This window comes from Daphnia magna, linkage group LG7 (assembly GCF_020631705.1).
Source record: "Daphnia magna isolate NIES linkage group LG7, ASM2063170v1.1, whole genome shotgun sequence".
Classification (NCBI taxonomy): Eukaryota; Metazoa; Arthropoda; class Branchiopoda; order Diplostraca; family Daphniidae; genus Daphnia; species Daphnia magna.
In genome coordinates, this window is record NC_059188.1 from 1,800,453 (window position 1) to 1,821,124 (window position 20,672).

At 38.1% G+C, this 20,672-nt stretch overlaps 5 protein-coding genes and 1 long non-coding RNA gene across 8 annotated transcripts; 4 read left to right on the plus strand and 2 right to left on the minus strand.

Moving 5' to 3' along the window:
• Positions 1–411: 411 nt before the first annotated feature.
• LOC116927758 lies at positions 412–1,994 on the plus strand. The gene is made up of 5 exons (XM_032934811.2): positions 412–568; positions 673–904; positions 1,046–1,114; positions 1,264–1,451; positions 1,663–1,994. Exons 1-5 carry the CDS (start codon positions 530–532, stop codon positions 1,786–1,788), a joined length of 654 nt encoding a protein of 217 aa, XP_032790702.2. The 5' UTR covers positions 412–529; the 3' UTR covers positions 1,789–1,994.
• Positions 1,662–16,872, minus strand: LOC116927716 (aspartate--tRNA ligase, mitochondrial). Of its 3 annotated transcripts, none has more exons than XM_045176557.1 (11): positions 16,712–16,872; positions 16,446–16,618; positions 16,264–16,362; positions 16,101–16,199; positions 15,865–16,035; positions 15,587–15,763; positions 15,350–15,529; positions 15,176–15,283; positions 14,881–15,105; positions 13,700–14,326; positions 1,662–2,209 (listed from the first exon to the last, which is right to left on the minus strand). In XM_045176557.1, the coding sequence occupies exons 1-10, from the start codon at positions 16,845–16,847 to the stop codon at positions 13,739–13,741; spliced, it is 1,956 nt and encodes a 651-aa protein (XP_045032492.1). In that variant the 5' UTR covers positions 16,848–16,872; the 3' UTR covers positions 1,662–2,209; positions 13,700–13,738. The 3 variants fall into 3 exon arrangements, with proteins under 3 accessions (XP_045032492.1, XP_032790647.2, XP_045032491.1); XM_032934756.2 differs by lacking the exon at positions 1,662–2,209 and adding an exon at positions 13,187–13,601; XM_045176556.1 differs by lacking the exon at positions 1,662–2,209 and having other exon boundaries at positions 13,614–14,326.
• Positions 2,606–3,780, minus strand: LOC116927745 (aspartate--tRNA ligase, mitochondrial-like). Its single transcript, XM_032934797.2, has 5 exons — positions 3,628–3,780; positions 3,350–3,526; positions 3,113–3,292; positions 2,938–3,045; positions 2,606–2,867 (listed from the first exon to the last, which is right to left on the minus strand). Exons 1-5 carry the CDS (start codon positions 3,742–3,744, stop codon positions 2,655–2,657), a joined length of 795 nt encoding a protein of 264 aa, XP_032790688.2. The 5' UTR covers positions 3,745–3,780; the 3' UTR covers positions 2,606–2,654.
• On the plus strand, positions 8,701–10,259 carry LOC116927763. The gene is made up of 5 exons (XM_032934816.2): positions 8,701–8,862; positions 8,959–9,181; positions 9,301–9,375; positions 9,453–9,643; positions 9,898–10,259. The coding sequence occupies exons 1-5, from the start codon at positions 8,824–8,826 to the stop codon at positions 10,012–10,014; spliced, it is 645 nt and encodes a 214-aa protein (XP_032790707.2). The 5' UTR covers positions 8,701–8,823; the 3' UTR covers positions 10,015–10,259.
• On the plus strand, positions 11,797–13,387 carry LOC116927757. The gene is made up of 5 exons (XM_032934810.2): positions 11,797–11,954; positions 12,059–12,290; positions 12,427–12,495; positions 12,650–12,840; positions 13,049–13,387. Exons 1-5 carry the CDS (start codon positions 11,916–11,918, stop codon positions 13,175–13,177), a joined length of 660 nt encoding a protein of 219 aa, XP_032790701.2. The 5' UTR covers positions 11,797–11,915; the 3' UTR covers positions 13,178–13,387.
• A 135-nt stretch (positions 16,873–17,007) lies between the features above and the next one.
• Positions 17,008–19,899, plus strand: LOC123474421. Its single transcript, XR_006649226.1, has 2 exons — positions 17,008–18,418; positions 18,666–19,899. It is a non-coding gene; the product is annotated as an uncharacterized LOC123474421 (long non-coding RNA).
• The last annotated feature ends 773 nt before the right edge of the window (positions 19,900–20,672 follow it).

The following is a 20,672-nucleotide window of genomic DNA, read 5'->3' on the forward strand; positions in this document are numbered from 1 at the left end:
CCAACAGTCTCCATTAAATGTTATCGCATTTTCTTGTTTCTAAAACCATGCTGGGACATATTAAGAAAATGCACTTAGTTAAAACTGTTCGCAACTGTTTGGTTTGCCAAATAATTGTGCTGAAGGGGTCACTGATGGTAACTGGTTATCAATGTCAGTAGATTTTGTTGTCTTTCGATCTAGACAGAATAAAAAAAACATGTCTTGGCTGCAGATTTCCGCCCATCAACTGGAAACTACAACAAGTTTAAACGTGGCCAGTTCACTACCCCCTGGATGAATAACACACCTCTCTCGATGCTGAATCCTTATTTCGTTATCAGTTTTTTAGCTCAAAAACGGGCATCTCTTTTATTGATTGAACACGCCCTTTTTCTGTTAAAAAAAAATCGTTGCAACGGGAGCCAATATATTTGCATACTGGGTACGAGTTTACCTATTACGATTCAGCGCAATGGTATATAACGACAGACCACTCACCTTTCAGCAGTCATATCGTTAGAATCCTTTGCTTGGAATCCAGCCCAAAATGACGCGCTCCAGCTCTGCATCTATGACGTCTTTGATGGTAATTATTTCCAATTGTTTTCCCTATCGATTGTACTATTAGCAACATTGATTTTTGATACTCTCTAGCTCAAACAATGTGTTACATAAGGGTTTTGTTTTTAGATGATGGTAATGGCCTGTTTCCTAGTGTTGGCTTCAGCCGAAGAGAAATCGTCGGTTGTGGATCAAGATCGCCAATCGAGGCAGTTTCTGTTGGCCCCGGAGTTGTATAATTATCCTAGCGGCTCCCCATTACCTTTCTTTTATCCTTATGGGCAACCGTTAATGGTACCAGTAGGAGATGTTTTAGCAGTAGATCCTAATGAGCCTTACGTTTATTCACCGTCCTCATCCGGTAGGATATGAATCAAAATTGAGCAATTTTTTGTTTTAGTATTTGTGCAATCAGAGACGAATATTGCCGTCATTTCAAGGCTCTACTTAAACTTTATCGTAATGGCTAATAGCATTGTTCTAAGCAAGTTTTTACGCTTAGGAAACTCTGAAATGGAAAGAGCGTTTCAAAACCAACAAGCAGACATTAGGATAACCCCGTCAGCTACAGGTATGAAACGGCATTTTCTTGAAAAACTTTTGTTTTTACCATGTTTTCAATTGAAATCGGATGGGCAGCATATTTTTTGTACTCTCTATTCTTTATAATCTTTTCACTTTTTTTATTCCTCTTTTATTCATTTATTTTTTCTTCACTAGAGTGTCTCGTTGGTAACCTTCCTACCGAAGGAAGCGTTCTTTGTCGTAAGGCCTCTCAAGCGAGACGCGGAGATATCACTATGACGTTCACCGCTGTAGGCCAAATAGCTAATGTTGCAATCACCGCACCAACGAATTTCAGAATCAAGCTCATATGCAGCACTCTAACGGGTGTTAACGCTTTTACGGTAAGTCTGTTGTGAACTATAGACGGCTGAATAGATTGTGTTAGCTTGATCGACGATACTGAGGTCATTTCCGTAGTAAAAATTTTGTTTAGATTTCTTTATAGCTTTACTCCTTTTTTAAGAGAAGTGAATTGTCTTTTTTATTTGCTTCTCTGGATAGCTGTTGTATTCTTTTCATTCAAATCTTTTAATTTGTTTTATGGACTCACAGCAAAGCGCTCCAATCACTGCAACAGCGACTACGCCTCTGACGGAAAGCAAGTTCATGAACATTGCGGTGCGCAGTGCTACAGCAACGGGAGCATTGAGATGCTCCTGGGATACCAGTCGTCAATAAAACATTTCCAGGGCGGATGCCTCCCCATTTATACAAGCAGATCAGCACCACGCATCGACTAATCACGAGGTGTCGTCCTCGTTAGCCAGCGTTTACAAACTGAATTTGCGGGGACGGCTGCTTAACCTATGCAGTTTTATCCATTTCAAAAGTACCACTTTAATTTAAACAATCTAAAGTATTGAATACACCTTTGCTGTACTTAATTAATGGTTTTATGCAAAAGAACAACTTAAAAATAAACTTAAGAGTTGATGATGCGCTCTTTCTTCTTCACACACCGGTTTTGATTATCCATATGATTTCTCGTTAGTAGTAGACTATCAGCAAGTCTATTCAATTAACAGACTGTGAGGCATTAACTTGACCTTAAAATTCGACTAGATAACATAGTTTTTCATCATGTCGTCAATCGAACGACCTGTTAAAGAGATTTTCACCATAAAAAGACTTCCAGCTTGAGACTCTAGAGTGCGCTTTGTCATTACAAAATAGAAAATTAAATAAGGGAAAGTCGGGGATACTTCTAGTGGATAAACGGTCGTGAAGGGCAACGTGATACCAAACCCTTTCTTAAAATAGTCTCCAATTTAAGCCGTATTACATTTCATTGACATAACGGGGATTTTCCATACCACTCCGTCTGAACTGGTCCACAAACAAGACCGCAATTCACGGCTCTCCGGCGGTTCAAATATAAACGAGAAGATTTTTCTGATTTGTAGGGTGCTTAGATTTTTTCTTTGCACGCGCAAAATCCATTTGTTTACTGGTTCATTGCTCTCTAGTTAGACCAGTTGCGCTTTTGATGTGGTGTTTCATTTTATTTTATTTGAGGCAACTGTAAATAACTTACCAAGCTTTCTCTAGGTCCAAGACCAAGTAAAATAGTATCGCCTGCAGACGCACCTAAACGATCGCCAACGGAGTTCATTGTTTCTTGAGTTAGTTTTTTGGCCAATGATGATTTCCATTTTCCCCCGTCTTCTATTCTGATGAGAACAAAGGACAGCTGCGTTTTGTGTGGCCGTTTTTTCCGAAGTGAGTAAGGACTCTTCGGCAGTTTTCGAAATCAAAGCTTGCACGCAAAGGAAGGATGATGTCAGTTGTGTGATTTATGACAAAACCTAGTTTGGTTTTTCAAGTTACCACAGAGCTCTTGAAAACTATGGCGATTGCAGTGAAATCCGCAATCTGGGAACTGTTGAATATGCGAGACATTTCGCTGGCCTTGGTGAGGTCCGTTATGTCTTGAAGCTTTGCATAATTAATATATTGAGTCAAAGCAATATATATTTTTTAAATTTAAACACTATCAAATTACCAAATTGCCGAAGCGTGTGTCAGGTTTGTCTACTCCGTAATTCTCCATGGCGTCCTTGTAGCTCATTTCAGGAAACGGAATTGGTATGTTACCCATGTCTTCGGGCCAAACATGATTCAACAGTCCTTCGATTAATCTTTGAATGTTTTCTTTTGTTGTAAAAGACATTTCAATGTCAACCTGTGCATTGGGAAATTGAAATGAGCTTTTCGGAGAAATGGTAGGACTTCAAGCAACCTGTGTGAATTCTGGTTGGCGATTGGGTTTAGTTCCTTCATCTCGGTAGCAACGAGCGATCTGGAAATAACGATCAAATCCACCTACCATCAATAGCTGCTTAAACTGTTGGGGACTTTGGACTAGAGAATAAAATTTGTCAGGCATTCGGGTAGGGACTACAAATTCTTGAGCACCCTGAAACAAGAAAGAGTCATTATACAATAGGCTAATGATTTTTAAACAAAACTTTTGACATAATTTGTTTTAGATGTGAGACAAAATTGCCTGTATCTTACCCCAGGGGTTCGTCTAAACAACGTTGGTGTCTCGATGTCCACAAAACCATGACTTCTGATTAAAAATTCTCTCATTTTCATTGCAATTTTTGATCGCAGTCTGATATTTCTTTGCATAGACTCATGCCTCAGCTGCAAATATCTGTGTTCTAATCGTAATGATTCTTTTACCTATCCAAAAAGATGCAAGCTTTAATTGGTAGGGGAGGGTGGGGCTAGTTGGTACAATTTTTTTAATTTCTTCTCTGGTTTCTTTAATTTTTCATATTTTGACACCCAAAAAAATTGTAAAAGAAAGCTCAGATAACCAGCTTTCTCGTGCTATTTTTTAATTTGATCTACGTTGAAGAATTCATAACGAAATCAACGTTCAAAAAGCTAAAAAAAATTTGCCTACATGCCCCACTAACGGGGTAAGTTGGCAGTGGTAGTGGGGTAAGTTGGCCCCATGTATTTCAAATACGGATTTCAGTGAAATGTTGATGTTGTAAACAAACTAGAATAACATTACAATAAACAAAAATCCTATAGTTTTTTTAGAGTGGGAAACTCAGAAATAAGTTGTGATAACTTACATAAAGATTAATAGCCTTAAATGCAAATATAAAATATAATATACATAATTCAGGCAAACATTTCACAGGTGAACATCGTATCAAGTGAAACACCTAAAATGTGCCAAATTTTGGCCTCTAATGCATACCACTGTTCACCATAAGTCATATCTATAGCAAACATTCGACTTACAATTCCCTGACATTTTGACAGGCCATGTACTATACATATGCATGTATAATGCCTATGCCGACATGCCCCATGTTGCAATGTATCAACTTGCCCCAACCCGGGGTTTGTTTTAAAAAAATTTTTTATTACTCCTTTATAATTGATTAAAGCAAATCCATTGTTACAGTTCAATAGAGGACAGAATTTTCTATAAAACTAATATTTTTTAAAAATTATATGCATACCAAGAAAAGATAAAATTGATGAATACCAAGCACGCAACTATTGTGGATTTGACGCAAAAAATTTCATTATTTTCTATTTCCTAAACTATTTGGGATAAATTTATAAAACTTTGCACAAATGTGCGCACGATAAACATCTTTGACTATGAATTATTTCAATAAAACCTCTTTCACACAATTCTTCTAAATTAGGAATTGCAAACTTGCCCTCCTGCTAACTAGCCCCACTCTCCCCTACTATGTAAACAATGTCCCAAAAACAACTACTTTGGTGATTCTAGGATTGTAAATGGCAGATTTGGGGTGGATCTCGAGAGCACTTCAAAATCCTCCACAACCACTTCAATCTCTCCTGTAGATTGTTTCTGTTAAAGAGGGGGTATAGCTTGGTTTTTATGTAGACCCCTAATGCGCCCACGAAAAAAAGAATGCATCATTGACACTGTTGCGGATGACGGGCTCAGTCCTTGTAAACGAGCAACCGACGCCCACCATGGAACTATCGAAGTCAAATTGCAAACGGCACGTCAAACGACTGCCATTGCCATCACGTCTAGATCACCGATGAATACCAGATTCAGGTTGATCTGTACTGATTTAAATGCCGTCGCCGTTTTTACCGTAAGTCAACTACATCCTCGTGCTTTTTTATTTTTATTTTTTTCTATTTTAAAAGTTCTCCATTTCTCTTTAAAAAAAATATTGACAGTCGCCAACAAACGACTAACGCGTTTCGATGCTTTCCAATCATTATCGCAAATCAATCATAAGATCCAGAAAGAAACGAAGAGGTTACCTTTAAAGGTTTTTCCTTTTTCCTTTACAGAACACTGGTAGAATTACTGCTGTTTCGGATACACCGAGAACCGAGATTGGACAAATGCAACTGATTGTCACTAGCACGGCCGCCAATGGCTTGTTAAAATGCAACTGGTGATCGTACAGCTACTACACAGCTGCTTTTCCTTGAGCTTGATTGACATATAGAACCCAGCCGATTATAATATTACATCAGCTCAAGTCCGTGGTTAAAATCGTCATTAATGAATCAGTGTATAGACTGCATTTTTCGTGTATGAAGACGATTTATGGTAGTATTTATTTCATACCCCAAAAAGGCATGATTTTTTTAGCTTGTTCTAATATAAATAATAAACAGATTTACCAATTTTTCTTAACAACTCCATATGTAGAGGACAGTGGGGGCAATTGAGACACAGGGTAATTGAAACAAAAATTGTTTCTCTCCCCGTATAAAAGGAATTTTCTTGAAAAAATTAGGGTTAATAGAATGAGGGGGTTTACAAGTTTAGAAAAATTTACGAGTTTTTGTATTCAAAACTTTTTGATATCTCGAAAAAACTGTTTTTTGTTCTCCGTCTGTTAAATTTGCGTTTTCAATTTTTTTGTTTTAACCCCTAAAACGCCACGCTTTAGTAATAAAATTAGTTTCAGATGATTTGCAATTCATTTTTCTACAATTTAATGTCATTTAATTTTTCCCTGCTTTCTTAAATAATTTTAAACAATTAAATGTAACGATGACCCTATTGCAGGGCAATTGAAACACTTTGTTTATATTCCCTGTCTGCGAGTGGTTGCATTTTTTTTGCAAGTATTTGACTTAATTCATTTAAGCAAAAGTAAATCATCATGTTAAGACAACTAAAATACTTGTATTCGCTGTTTGGGATTTATTAAAAAAAGCATGTTGCTTAATGGTTTTTTTTAAATTTAATTATTTAAATATTTTAAACTAAATTACGATCTACTTTAAGTATATTTTAAAAATCTGTAAATCGAATTGTACCTAATGGTAAAATTTGATCACACTAGCAGTTGTGGCTGCTGAGATATCGTGATTTTCATTTTATGTGGGTATAAAGAAGCTTCCTTATGGGAAAACCCACGTTGCAATTGCGTCGACACACCGTTTCAATTGCCCTGCTACCATGGCAATTGAAACACTCGAAGTGACCTCAGTTTTTTTTAATTTACTACTATTATAATTAATCTTTTCTCATAAAAAAAATATCGTTTAGTAGCTGAGATAATAGGCTACAATTCTATATAATTTTTATATTAAATTTTTCAGTTTTTTTTTCAAGAAATACAAAAAACCAAAAAGTGTATCAATTGCCCCCACTCTCCCCTATAATTTAACGTTCAATCCGTAGTTTCATTCGAGTGTTCTTACTTGCATATAAAGTGCCTTCGTCAGAAAATACAAACAATAATGGACTTCGACATGATGCGTTTAAAGATCAATAAAAACAAGAGTGAAACATATCCTTTAGCTATACAACATTTTAACCCTAATCTATTTAATGCAGATATTATTCTCACAGTCTATTTTTTTAGTCTTGTTTTGTGGAGTTCATTGATCGAAAAACAACGTAGACCTGTACTAATTTGCTTTCAACCATTCGCTAGCTATAATGACATTGCTTGACTCTTTCCCGATTCGGGAATGTCAGCAATAACCGCGACAGCCAATGCGGATCTAACGGCGGCATTTTTACGCCAGTCAACGAAAACAGAAAAATAACACACAAAAAAAGCTGAACCTGAAGTTGCTCCTCCTTGACATTATCACGCGTTCGTTTCGAACCGTGAGGCATTGACCTTACTTCTTCCCTGCCCACCGTTTGATTAAGTGGTTGTTGGCATGTTTACGTTATCACTTGTTTTAACATGATAGCCTATGTTGATTTTGAAAATCGTTGTTTTTATACCAAAAAACCGGATTGTTCTTCACGGCGGAATCGTTAATTTTTCAAGCATAACGTATAAGGAACGTGTTTAAAACACTCCTTGTTTTCTAATAGAAAAGGATAGAAAAATGCTTTTAAGTTAAATTGGTCGAGAGGGAAAAGTCTTTGGCATCGCTATCTGAAAGAAAATAACAAATTTAAACTCGTACCATCAAGGTAGACTAATAACATAAACCTAATCATTCTCGTTTAAATCGTGCGCTCATCAAGTCACGTGACACGAAATACTAGGTCTATAGGATTACAGTTACGTGCTTCTTTAGATCATGTAGCCTAATGAAAAAAAGACGTTGAAGACTACAAATGCGAAAGCGCAGACATTTTCGTTTGTTACATAAGTGGACGACCCTCAGGCTTTAAGTTGTCTCATGTCTCGAAATTCGAAAAACCTCTTTCAATTGGTTCCCCGGTCTCAGTTTGCATACAAAATGATGATATGAAAACCAGACTGAATGAAATGTCACAGCACTTATGTCATTCGTACATACCTGGTCATCCGTCAAGTCATTAGTAATTGAAATAACATATTACACGCTGGCTGGGCATTCAACTGGGTTATCCCCGGTTACTGTTTGCGACGTTCTGTGTCCTAACTTGGAAGCCTGCTACCCTCCCCATTCATTTATGACCTTATGAAGAACACCAGGAAATGGAAAATGGTCCAGACATTGCATTTTGCCACCCAGAATGGTACAGTTCTAAAAGCTGATGCAAACCGCGAAGGGCACAGCCCCTGCGCAACAAGTCGAAAAGTCAAGTGAACTTGTGCCAAGGGCATGACGAGAATGGGGTTTTGGCTTAACTTGATTTAGCTGGAGAAACAGCGTTAATTATGCAAGCCAACGACCGGGGAAATCGATTTTATCAGTTCATTTGAAACAACAAACATCTTTCGTTTCGGTAAACATTTCAAAATGGTAAAGATATTTCCTTTACGCGGATTCGATGCATGCTATATTTTTCTTTTCTTTTTAAAATAATTAATCAGAATTTGCCAGTGACAAGTCAGACTCCTAATCAGATCAAAGCCTAATTTTCATGTTGAAATCGAATGAAGCAATCCAACAAAGGCTACATATGCAATTTTGCGCTACGAACCCTCCAACCCCGCACAGAACGTTTATCGAAACCAGTTCAAGATTATTCTCCATTTGGAAAAAAAAAGTTGGCTTGATTTGTCTATAATTTCAGATAACAGGAATGGTTTATTTTGCACACTCCCCTCAAATTTCGTCTTCAGATTGAAAAAAAAAAAGAGAAATAAATTCGTGCAAGGTGCAAGCCAATAGCATGCTTGTTCACTTTATATGAGAACGTTCACCGCAAAGATGCCTCATCTCCAATGCCGTATAAAAACAGAACACCCATCGAATGATGGGCACACGATTGGCACCGCTGGTTAGGTACTATACACTCACGAAATTCGGTGAAACCAAACAGCTGTTTGCAAAATGACGTCTTCAAGCTCCGCATCCATTTTCTCATTCATGGTAAGTCTTTTGAATTTATTCTTCATATTCATTTAATTTTACTGGGATATTTTTAGTCTACTCGATATACATGTTTCATAAAACGTTTTGTTTTAGTTGATGGCAGTAGTTTGCAACATGATGGTGACCTCAACTGGGTTACCGACTAAAGTTGACGATGCCCAATCTAAGCAGATTTTTTTTGCACCCCAATACAATTACCCAAACTACGTTCTAGCAAATTTTTACAATCCTTATGCCGAAGCGATTGTAAGTCCAGCAGCGGTGGATCCCAGCAAAAATCCGAATTTTCATTACGTTTACGCTCCGTCATCACTAGGTAAAAATTGAACATTAATTTTATTTTTATTCACGTCATTAGAGAATAACCATATAGATCAGCTTAGACTATACATTTGAATACAATCAGCTGCTTAAATGTTTTTGGTTAACTTTTAGGTGACTTCGCACTTGAAACGGCGGATTTCAATCGAGGCTCAAGAGCAACTATTATTATGTTACCATCAAATGCGGGTACAGTTAAAATTAAAATTTTTTTATTCGTTAATCTTTTTTCGGTTGATGACTTGACAAATTTTTATTTTGATTAGAGTGTCTTACGGCTCAAACGGACCAGAACGGTGGTCGCTCTTGCAAAGCAGCTTCGCAAGAAAGGTCTGGTACCATCGACATCAGATTCGTTGTTGCAGACCAATCAGCTAACGTTGCAGTAACAGCTCCATCGGCGAATACCAGAATTAGATTGGTTTGTACTGAAATGGTTGCTGTTGCAGCTTTCACGGTAAGTCTTTCAGATAAAACTGATATAATTCTTTTAATAACTAATGATTCTTACGTTGATTCCACGACCAAAATACTGAATCTTTAAACTTTTGAAATGAAATGTGACTTTTAGTTCATTTTGTGGTTCTAGTGAGACGCTTTCTGTATTTATGTGCTGCGTTTCCCAAACCGCTTTCTTGCTTTCATTCTGGAAACCTGTTACTATATCCCGTATGAGTCTAAAATTTCATTTCTTTTTTTGTGGCATTATAGCAAACCGGTAGGATCAATGCACCATCGGATACACCTAGATTCGAAAACGGCTTCCTGAATCTCGTGGTGGTCAGTACCGCAGCTAACGCCAGAGTGAAGTGTTCGTGGCGTATATAATTGTATAATAGCCTACCTATATACATGCTGATTAAATTTTGCTGCGCCAAATAATGAGCCGTTTAACATGGTTCTACAGCTCAATGATTGGCTCAAAGTTGCTATTGTGAATCAAATGTAGGCTATAAACTATATATTTCAGCAGTGACTATTTCTGGTATAGATATGCCGGTATTTATTCCTTTTCCAAGTAAAGCTCTGACTAGAAAATATAACAAAACATGAATACACAAACATACATTTAATCATCGCCTTCTTGATGTTTGATTCTTATTATAAGACAATGAAGGATCAGTTCAATAAAATAACAGCATTTCCACATCATATGACAGATAGAACTATTATATTCCGCCGATGAATTCTTCGTCCCGGTTATTCACTTCCATCTTTACAATAAATATGCTACGATAAAACAAATAGACTGTTCAATGAATGATATAGCTGATAAAATAAGATAAATCTCGAGAGCCATTAAATCATTGCATTATTCTTCATATTTCACAGCCGATTTCTTTTAGCATAATCAATCCAAAAGTCAACTCTTCGCGCAAGTTAAAGTTTGCATTTTTACCGAGTCAAGTAATTTGGGGATGCTATATAGAAATTTTCACAGGTCAAAAGGAAACCCGTTCAGAATCGCAGTTGAATATTAATGACGTTATTTTTAGATTAATCGATCCTTATTTTGTGTAAAATTTTCTTGTCAAAATAACGGAAGATTTGATTAAACATCATACGCCCTTTTCAGACTAGAAAAGAACTCGTTGACACAAGAAAAAAAAAGTGTATATTCGTATTATTATGCGGCCTTCTACATACGAGTTTTCATCGCAAACGGCTCAGCCGCAAAGTTATATAATGGTAGGTCGCTCTTATTGTAGAAGTCATACCATTAAATCCCTTCGTTGGAGAATCTACCGTGAAAATGACACTTTCGTATAGCACCTCTAACTTATACTTGATAGTAAGTGATTTTTGGTTATATTGTTCATCTTAAACATGCTATTTGATATTGGTCTTCATGCACTGTATAGTCTAACCTTTAGTTTAATCTTACCCTAAAGCAGTAGAGCGTGGCTGATTGGTAGACTACGCTGCTGAGTTCTAGACATCAGACGACTTTTTTCCCGGGTCCAATAAGTTATGTAACAATAATTTTTTTTTATTATAATTCCATTGTCTCTCTAATCAGAATTTACAGTAAAAATTAAAAAAATACATTTTATTGTCTAATGACTATGTTCTAAAGTTGTGAATTTTTTGTGTTTTTTTTTTATTGCTCATTAGGAAACTTGTATTGTATGTAACGATAAACTAATATAGTTTCACCCTCACGTGTTATTGGGATAATATATTATATAGGCTAATGCGCCAACAGTCTCCATTAAATGTTATCGCATTTTCTTGTTTCTAAAACCATGCTGGGACATATTAAGAAAATGCGCTTGGTTATACAACTGTTCGCAACTATTTGGTTTCTGAAATAATTGTGCTGAAGGGGTCACTGATGGTAACTGGTTATCAATGTCAGTAGATTTTGTTGTCTTTCGATCTAGACAGAATCAAAAAAACATGTTTTGGCTGCAGATTTCCGCCCATCAACTGGAAACTACAACAAGTTTAAACGTGGCCAGTTCACTACCCCCTGGATGAATAACACACCTCTCTCGATGCTGAATCCTTATTTCGTTATCTTATTTTTAGCTCAAAAACGGGCATCTCTTTTACTGATTGAACACGCCCTTTTTCTGTAAAAAAAATTCGTTGCAACGTGAGCCAATATATTTGCATACTGGGCACGCGTTTACCTATTACGATTCAGCGCTATGGTATATAACGACAGACCACTCACATTACAGCAGTCATATCGTTAGAATCCTTTGCTTGGAATCCAGCCCAAGATGACGCGCTCCAGCTCTGCATCTATGACGTCTTTGATGGTAATTATTTCCAATTGTTTTCCCTATCGATTGTACTATTAGCAGCATTGATTTTTGATACTCTCTAGCTCAAACAATGTGTTACATAAGGGTTTTGTTTTTAGATGATGGTAATGGCCTGTTTCCTAGGGTTGGCATCAGCCGAAGAGAAATCGTCGGTTGTGGATCAAGATCGCCAATCGAGGCAGTTTCTGTTGGCCCCGGAGTTGTATAATTATCCTAGCGGCTCCCCTTTACCTTTCTTTTATCCTTATGGGCAACCGTTAATGGTACCAGTAGGAGATGTTTTATCAGTAGATCCTAACGAGCCTTATGTTTATTCACCGTCCTCATCCGGTATGAATCAAAATTTAGCTTTTTTTTGTTTTAGTATTTGTGCAATCAGAGACGAATATTGCCGATATTTCAAGGCTCTATCTTAACTTTATCGCGATGGCTGATAGCATTGTTCTAAGCAAGTTTTTACGCTTAGGAAACTCTGAAATGGAAAGAGCGTTTCAAAACCAACAAGCAGACATTAGGATAACTCCGGTAGCTGGAGGTATGAAATATTGGCATTTTCTTGAAAAACTTTTGTTATTATTATGTTTTCAATTGAGAACGGATGGGCAGCGTATTTTTTGTACGCTCTCTATTCTTTATAATCTTTTCCCTTTTTTTATTTCTCTTTTATTTTTTTATTTTTTCTTTACTAGAGTGTCTCTTAAGTAACCTTGCTAACGAAGGAAGCGTTCGTTGTCGTAAGGCCTCTCAAGCGAGACGCGGAGATATCACCATGACGTTAAACGCTATAGACCAAATAGCTAATTTTGCAATTACCGCACCAACGAATTTCAAGATTAGGCTAACATGTAGTGAAGTCACGGCAAGCCTAAGGGCTTTTACGGTAGGTCTATTTGAATCACAAACGAATGAATAAATTTTATTAGCTTGATCGACGATAGTGAGGTCATCTTTAAAGCAAGGCAATTTTATAGATTTTATGGTAGTTATCATTCCTTTAGAAGAGAAGTGGTTGTCTTTTTATTTGCTTTTGTTGAAAGCTGTTATATTCTTTTCAATCAAATCTTTTAATTTGTTTTATGGACTCACAGCAAAGCGTTAGAATCACTGCAACAACGACTACGCCACTGACGGAAAGCAACTTCATGAACATTGCGGTGCGCAGTACTGCAGCAGCGACTGCCTCGTTGAGATGCTCCTGGGATACCAGTCGTCAATAAAACATTTCCAGGACGGATGTCCCCCTATTTATATAAGCAGATCAGCATCACGACGCATCGACTAATCACGAGGTGTCGTCCTCGTTAGCCAGCGTTTACAAACTGAATTTGCGGGGACGGCTGCTTGACCCTATGCAGTGTTATCCATTTCAAAAGTACCACTTTAATTAAAACAATCTAAAGTATTGAATACACCTTTGCTGTACTTAATCAATGGTTTTATGCAAAAGAATAACATAGAAATCAACTTAAGAGTTGATGGTGCGCTCTTTCTTCTTCACACACTGGTTTTGATTATCCATATGATTTCTCGTTAGTAGTAGACTATCAGCAAGTCTATTCAATTACCAGACTGTGAGGCATTAACTTGATCTTATAATTCGACTAGATAACGTAGTTTTTTATCATGTCACAATCGAACGACCTATTAAAGAGATTTTCACCATAAAAAGTCTTTATTAAAGGATGGTATTCAATTCCAGGCAATGATCATCATTCACAGTGAATTTATACAAAATTTACCAGTATTCTGGATGCTATACAATCTTTCCTATAAATCACCTAACAGCCTCGTCCGCTTCGGTTATTATTAACAGTTCCAATGTGGTACATTTCTTTTTCTTTCTGTGAGATCGATGAAGGTGCACCAGACATTAAATCTTTCCCACCAAGACTCTTTGGAAAGGCGATAACATCGCGAATGCTGTTCGTATCGCATAAAATTGACATGAGTCGATCTAAACCAAGGGCGATCCCTCCGTGTGGAGGGGCGCCACATTGCAGAGCTTTGAGCAAATGATGCAAGTTGGTCGGATCCTCTTGAAGGATTTCTTTTAAAATGTACTCTTGTAATTCTGACTGGTGGATGCGAATGGAACCACCGCCAATTTCTGATCCATTTAGTACCAAATCGTAGTGCAATCCACGTACGTCTAATGGTGAGGATCGCAGGAGATGTTCATCGTCAGGGTGTGGTGCCGTAAATGGATGGTGGGTCGACTGTAATGGGCCCCCGTCTACCTCTTCCGATGGCAAAAACAAGGGGAAATCCACCACCCATAGAAAGTTGTTGCTGTTTGAGCGTAACTTTACGCCTTGCGTCTCAAGGTGACTGGCCATCTCTAATCGTATCTTGCCCATAGACGGTACCTGCGTAAAAAAGAGAGAAATTAGAAGATAAGAAAGAGAAGAAAAACAAAATGATTTTAAGTATATAAGAATAAAGAGGCAAGTGAGAATCCAGGTCAGCCAACGTTTGCTCTGCACTTTTCAAAAGGGGATTTAACGTTTCTCTATCAGGTTCCAGTTTGAGACTCTAGAGTGCGCTTTGTCATTCCAAAATAGAAAATTTAAAGGGAAAGTCGGCGATACTTCTAGTGGATAAACGATCGTGCAGGGCAACGTGATACCAAACCCTTTCTCAAAATAGTTTCCAATCGAAGCCGTATTACATTTCATTGACATAACGGGGATTTTCTATACCACTCCGTCTGAACTGGCCCACAAACAAGACCGCAAGTCACGGCTCTCCGACGGTTCAAATAGAAACGTGACGATTTTACTGATTTGTAGGGAGCCTAGTTTCTTTCTTTACACGCGCAAAATCCATTTGCTTGCTGGTTCATTGCTCTCTAGTTAGACCAGTTGCGCTTTTGATGTGGTGTTTCATTTTATTTTATTTGAGGCAACTGTAAATAACTTACCAAGCTTTCTCTAGGTCCAAGGCCAAGTAAAATAGTATCGCCTGCAGACGCACCTAAACGATCGCCAATGGAGTTCATTGTTTCTTGAGTTAGTTTTTTGGCCAATGATGATTTCCATTTGCCCCCGTCTTCCATTCTGATGAGAACAAAAGACAGCTGCGTTTTGTTAGTGGCCATTTTTGCCGAAGTGAGTAAGGATTCTTCGGCAGTTTTCGAAATCAAAGCCTGCACGCAAAGGAAGGATGATGTCAGTTGTGTGATTTATGACAAAACCTAGTTTGTTTGTTCAAGTTACCACAGAGCTCTTGAAAACTATGGCGATTGCAGTGAAATCCGCAATCTGGGAACTTTTGAATATGCGAGACATTTCACTGGCCTTGGTGAGGTCCGTTATGTCTTGAAGCTTTGCATAATAAATATATTCAGTCAAAGCAATATATTTTATTTTATTTTAACACTATCAAATTACCAAATTGCCGAAGCGTGTGTCAGGTTTGTCTACTCCGTAATTCTCCATGGCGTCCTTGTAGCTCATTTCAGGAAACGGAATTGGTATGTTACCCATGTCTTCGGGCCAAACATGATTCAACAGTCCTTCGATTAATCTTTGAATGTTTTCTTTTGTTGTAAAAGACATTTCAATGTCAACCTGTGCATTGGGAAATTAAAATGAGCTTTTCGGAGAAATGGTAGGATTTCAAGCAACCTGTGTGAATTCTGGTTGGCGATTGGGTTTAGTTCCTTCATCTCGGTAGCACCGAGCGATCTGGAAATAACGATCAAATCCGCCTACCATCAATAGCTGCTTAAACTGTTGGGGACTTTGGACTAGAGAGTAAAATTTGCCAGGCATTCGGGTAGGGACTACAAATTCTTGAGCACCCTGAAACAAGAAAGAGTCATTATACAATAGGCTAATGATGTTTAAACAAAACTTTTGACATAATTTGTTTTAGATGTGAGACAAAATTGCCTGTATCTTACCCCAGGGGTTCGTCTAAACAACGTTGGTGTCTCGATGTCCACAAAACCATGACTTCTGATTAAAAATTCTCTCATTTTCATTGCAATTTCTGATCGCAGTCTGATATTTCTTTGCATAGACTCATGCCTCAGCTGCAAATATCTGTGTTCTAATCGTAATGATTCTTTTACCTATCCAAAAAGATGTAAGCTTTAATGGTGTCTATGTAAACAATGTCTCAAAAACAACTACTAACCTTTGGTGATTCTTGGATTGTAAAAGGCAGGTTTGGGGTGGAACTCGAGAGCACTTGAAAGTCCTCCACGACCACTTCAATCTCTCCTGTAGATTGTTTCTGTTAAAGAGGGGGCATAGCTTGGTTTTTATGTAATGTGCACATTTAAAATTAATTATAGTACAGCATTTGCTTGCCCTGGGGGTCTCGCAGAAACTTTCCCTTCAGCAGAAATAACTGACTCTAGAGGAATATCCTGTACTTTGTTCAGCAAATCCAACCTCTACAGAGAGCATATGTGAGCGAGAAAAGTGAAAGTCATCCTACATTGTTCAACACATCAATTAGCCTTTTTGGTGTTCAAACCTCATCAGGCACCATCAATTGCGTTACGCCATACGCGTCGCGCAGCAACACGAACTTGTTGAGTCGCTGAAATTGGACCCATCCGCTAAGTTTCACTTTTCGACCGACATCCGACTTTCGCAGCTCGCCGCATGTGTGGCTCCTCAAAGCAAAAGAGTTAGCGTGAGTGACGCCTAACGACAACAATTTGGAAAAATATAAAAATAAAATACATAATACGTATTTTGACTTTTGCTCTCGGGTATTAGAAAGATCTATGTGCTTACGGCTAGAAAGTCTCGTCACTTGGTAAAAAAGAGGCCGAATCCGAAACAGTCGGAAGAGCAATGATGATTTCATGTTGATGCATTTGACGCGTCGACGTGAATTTTCGTCTGCTGATCTTTCACGAAGATCTTTCATGCTTCCAGCCTTGCCAAACAGAATCAAATTGAGGCCACACTCGTAACGAGTTAACGACCATCCTAGATTCTACATAAGTGTCGTTAACACAACATTTTTGACACAGCTAAAGGAAATATTTACAATCACATTTCGCCTCGGTAGTTTCACACCTGTACAAGGGACAGAACCAATATAAAAAACAATCAAATGACCGGGAAATTCAATTTTAACAAACGTCTTGTATCCTGCGAATTGTTGTAATGTATGCTTGGGAAATCCCCATTCCACCTATTTTTAGTGCGTTTAACTTGGTTTTACCCTCTGTTTTGCTATTGTTTTTTTCGTAGTCGTCAAAAGGAAAAAAGTTTGAAAAGAGGCCAAAGGTTCAAACCTCGTGCATGGAGGCTATTCTTGTAATCCCATATTATCACGCTACAAGAATTAGCCGTACGAGAGGGTTAGAAGAGTTTCGTTTTATTTTTTTTATTTCATTAATACACACACAAAATACCCTTTTCAACTGGGTTTTCTATAGTAAAGGCTACTCATCGCTATCGTACTCTGTTTAATGAGTGCATACATATACGGCATGGCATTGTCGATTTCCTTTTCCAAAGAGACGAGCTGAGGGCTCAACTGATGTAAAAGAAACTCAACGAGAGAAGATCTAGTGAGATGACCTACTTGACTTTCTCCCAACTTTTCTCCCCTTCTTTTCGTCTTACTCTCTTTTCTTTGTCTTTCTCTCTAAAGCTATCTGTCTATGCATCGCCCCCTTATATTCCGTTTTGCTTATTCATATACCTATTCTTCTGCTAACAGTCGTCTACCTGGTAGACCGAGATCGCTTTCGCCCCGATTCTATGTGATGCTGTCTGCCGTACGTTAGTGCCGGTACCTGGGCAAAGGTGCCATACACCAAACACCCATTTCGTAGCGTGTAATACTTATACTACGCGCGTGCAATATAAGAGAGGAAAAGAGGACGACCCGTCCAATATATACCTCCTTTTCTTGTACCCATATACGTTTTAGTCGTTTCACCTGCATATGCCCCTTTTTCCCAACATGACCCCGTCTGTGTGTGATGTGCGTACTCCCTGAAAAGACCAGACAGACCAGACACCGAAGAGAAAGAAGGGGAAAAACTTTCTCCATTGACGCAGTTCTCCATTCGTTGGCATTCTTTTATTCAACCTGCATTTGTCGTATTGGCTGTCTTGCTGATTTTTTCAGTTTGCTCGGCTTGCCATCTTCAAAAACGTCAATTCAAATCAGCAAGTTAATTATTTTTGTTTGTTTGTTTGTTTTTTCGTTGTTATATACCAACTGGTCGAGAATGGGTCGGCAGCTTTCGTTCGAATTCTTGCCACTCCCTAAATGAGGATTTGGAAAACGCGGAAATCAGATTGGATAATAAAGAAAGTATCTGGTAGAGCTATAAAAATAATAATTTTGGCGAAGCAACAAACCAGCAGAGAGAAAGGGGGCTACCGAAAATACCGGATTGACGTGTATGTCCGGATTGTAGTATGTGCGTATGTACAAAGAAAAACTGTTATGGTAACCCACTCACGCATCAACAGCAGGTAAATCCTATATCCTTCTTAAATTGTAAAAGAAAGCAGAAAAGAAAATGAAAAAGAAGAGAGAAAAATGAAAATTTTTTTTAAAAAAGAGACCCTTAAAATTAGAGGTCTCGCTGTATATCGTATAGGGCCTCGTAATGGTTTTTACCAAAAGGGCAACAGGCAGAAAAAGGAAAAGTTGTCGGCATGGTCGGCGGGCTCCTTTTAAAAATACAATTTTTCTTGTTTTCTTTTCTTGGATGAACAGGATTCCATTCATTCGACTTTCTCCTCGGTGTAATGAAGTCACGTCGCATGTTTGGTAAGAAATCAACCAAAAGAAAAGAAAAAAAGAAAAAAGGAATCGGACGATTGGGCAAAAGGGCGTGGCGCGTTTTTCAATTGGCTATCTTTGATGTCTCTCCTTTTCTTTCTCTTCATCGCTACCAGAATAGAAGAAGAAAACAAAAAATGCCAGTGATTTTTATCGGCGGTCGGCGATACGTCGACCAACTTCACATTTCTCAACCGAACTTGATCACTTCATAATCGTAGACATATAGTATTTTCTCTCTTTGTCCAAATGTTTTCTCTCATTCTCAGTCAATCTGCTGCCGTTGGGTTGGACACGGTTTCTCTTCGACACGTCCCGGCGATAGCTCTCCAATCCATCATGCGTGTATGTGAGAACAAAGCAGCCCACAGTAGTCAAACTTCGTGTAAACTAAATACTAAAACTAGGCAACAACAACAACAAAATTCTCTTACATTCTCGAGTCTTATGTCTTTGTAATGGCTGCTGACTGGCCGTGGTACCTGTTGCTATATTGCCGGTAGCAGCCAAGAAAAAAACAGGCACACACGCAGCAAGGCAAACACTTTCACCTGGGAAGACGTGCATCTTATATCCAAAATGGTTTTCTTCAAAACTATAATTCGAATATCAGAAGAGGGGAAGAAAAAAAGAGAGAACAGGCCATACCTTTGACCTCCTCTTCGTCCTCTAGAGGATTTTCCATTTTTATGTCATTCGAGGAGAGGCAAGGCCTTTGCTATACAGGTGAAGAGGTATCACTTTCATCAAGATAATATATACTCTCTAAATCAAGAGTAGCCCCCCTAATGTTTTGTTTTCTCTCGTTTTAAGTCGTTCTTGTCCATCCCATCTTATTACTATTCCTGCAGCTATGCCCTTCATTCTTTTGTTTTTGTTTTCTTCTGTACGGCATCAATTCTCTAGTCGGCACTTAAATCAATTCATCTCGATATTACAAGAGATCCGTGACCTGTTTCCAGTGACCGAATAAAAGCTTAATACAAAGGAGACAGAGGCCTTGTCCATTATTCGAAATTCCAAAGCCTCTTGGACAGAAATAAACCAGGGGAAAAATAAAGGAGACTGAAGAAAAGCTTCCTTTCTGTATGCGCAAGTCGTGTATTGATGATTAATGAATGGGCGAAAATTGTGTAATGAATACAAGAGAAAGGGTGAATGTTTTAAACCCAGGAAGCAGTCCACTGTATCCAAGGTCTAATGACACACTGGAAAACTATTTATTTATTTATTTTTTTTTTTTTATCCAATCCACTTTACACCATGTTTCTTTTTGTTCCCTTTTTTTTTTTAATGTTTCAACCAGACAATCCGGTTAGTGGCGAGTTATTTAGAATTCGTGGCTGGCATCCTTCTCGGTACACGAGAACTAGATTGAAATCATTTCTTAGTTTTGTTTGTTTGTTTTTTTATTTCAGGTAGAAGGGGAAGCTAAAACACTTTTGAACGAAACCAATAAACATAGAAATTACAATTGGGATAAGAAAACCGCGTTTGAATCTATACATGGGTTATATACGTATAATACGCCCGGTACAGTTGGCCGATGAGATAGTATACTTAACGAATCGATTGTTAAACTTGTATTCGGCATATACGATGCCAAGCGTGAACTAAAGTTCAGCAGCGGAACTGTTGGGAAGTCGGAGACGACTTTTAGCGGTCGGAATTGCGCACACCTGCGGTCTTTTTGTGCGAAACACACCGACAAAAAATGGAGGCCAATGGCGTTGCACTTCACGCTGCAATATATACGTACCTGTATGCGATAACGGGCGATTGCTGATTGGGAATTTTCGTAAATCTTTTCTGACATGGTGACTTTTGGGTGTGTGTGTGTGTGTGTGTGTGGCTTTTAACACACTTTTAGTCGACTAGTTTACATCCATAACCGGGAAATCGCGAAGCGGAAAAGCCGCGTGTTATCAGAGCAATCGAGTT

Coding starts and splice junctions, on each gene's coding strand:
- LOC116927758 (XM_032934811.2), top strand. CDS start 530: ATGACGCGCTCCAGCTCTGCATCTATGACGTCTTTGATG. Junction 1,115..1,263: donor GATAACCCCGTCAGCTACAG/GTATGAAACGGC, acceptor TTTCTTCACTAG/AGTGTCTCGTTGGTAACCTT. Junction 1,452..1,662: donor CGGGTGTTAACGCTTTTACG/GTAAGTCTGTTG, acceptor ATGGACTCACAG/CAAAGCGCTCCAATCACTGC.
- LOC116927745 (XM_032934797.2), bottom strand. CDS start 3,744: ATGCAAAGAAATATCAGACTGCGATCAAAAATTGCAATGAAAATGAGA. Junction 3,527..3,627: donor TGTTTAGACGAACCCCTGGG/GTAAGATACAGG, acceptor TTCTTGTTTCAG/GGTGCTCAAGAATTTGTAGT. Junction 3,293..3,349: donor GCCAACCAGAATTCACACAG/GTTGCTTGAAGT, acceptor CCCAATGCACAG/GTTGACATTGAAATGTCTTT.
- LOC116927763 (XM_032934816.2), top strand. CDS start 8,824: ATGACGTCTTCAAGCTCCGCATCCATTTTCTCATTCATG. Junction 9,182..9,300: donor TTACGCTCCGTCATCACTAG/GTAAAAATTGAA, acceptor GTTAACTTTTAG/GTGACTTCGCACTTGAAACG. Junction 9,376..9,452: donor TATGTTACCATCAAATGCGG/GTACAGTTAAAA, acceptor TATTTTGATTAG/AGTGTCTTACGGCTCAAACG.
- LOC116927757 (XM_032934810.2), top strand. CDS start 11,916: ATGACGCGCTCCAGCTCTGCATCTATGACGTCTTTGATG. Junction 11,955..12,058: donor CATCTATGACGTCTTTGATG/GTAATTATTTCC, acceptor TTTTGTTTTTAG/ATGATGGTAATGGCCTGTTT. Junction 12,841..13,048: donor CAAGCCTAAGGGCTTTTACG/GTAGGTCTATTT, acceptor ATGGACTCACAG/CAAAGCGTTAGAATCACTGC.
- LOC116927716 (XM_045176557.1), bottom strand. CDS start 16,847: ATGAAAGATCTTCGTGAAAGATCAGCAGACGAAAATTCACGTCGACGC. Junction 16,619..16,711: donor AGTGACGAGACTTTCTAGCC/GTAAGCACATAG, acceptor TGTTGTCGTTAG/GCGTCACTCACGCTAACTCT. Junction 16,363..16,445: donor AATTGATGGTGCCTGATGAG/GTTTGAACACCA, acceptor TGCTCTCTGTAG/AGGTTGGATTTGCTGAACAA.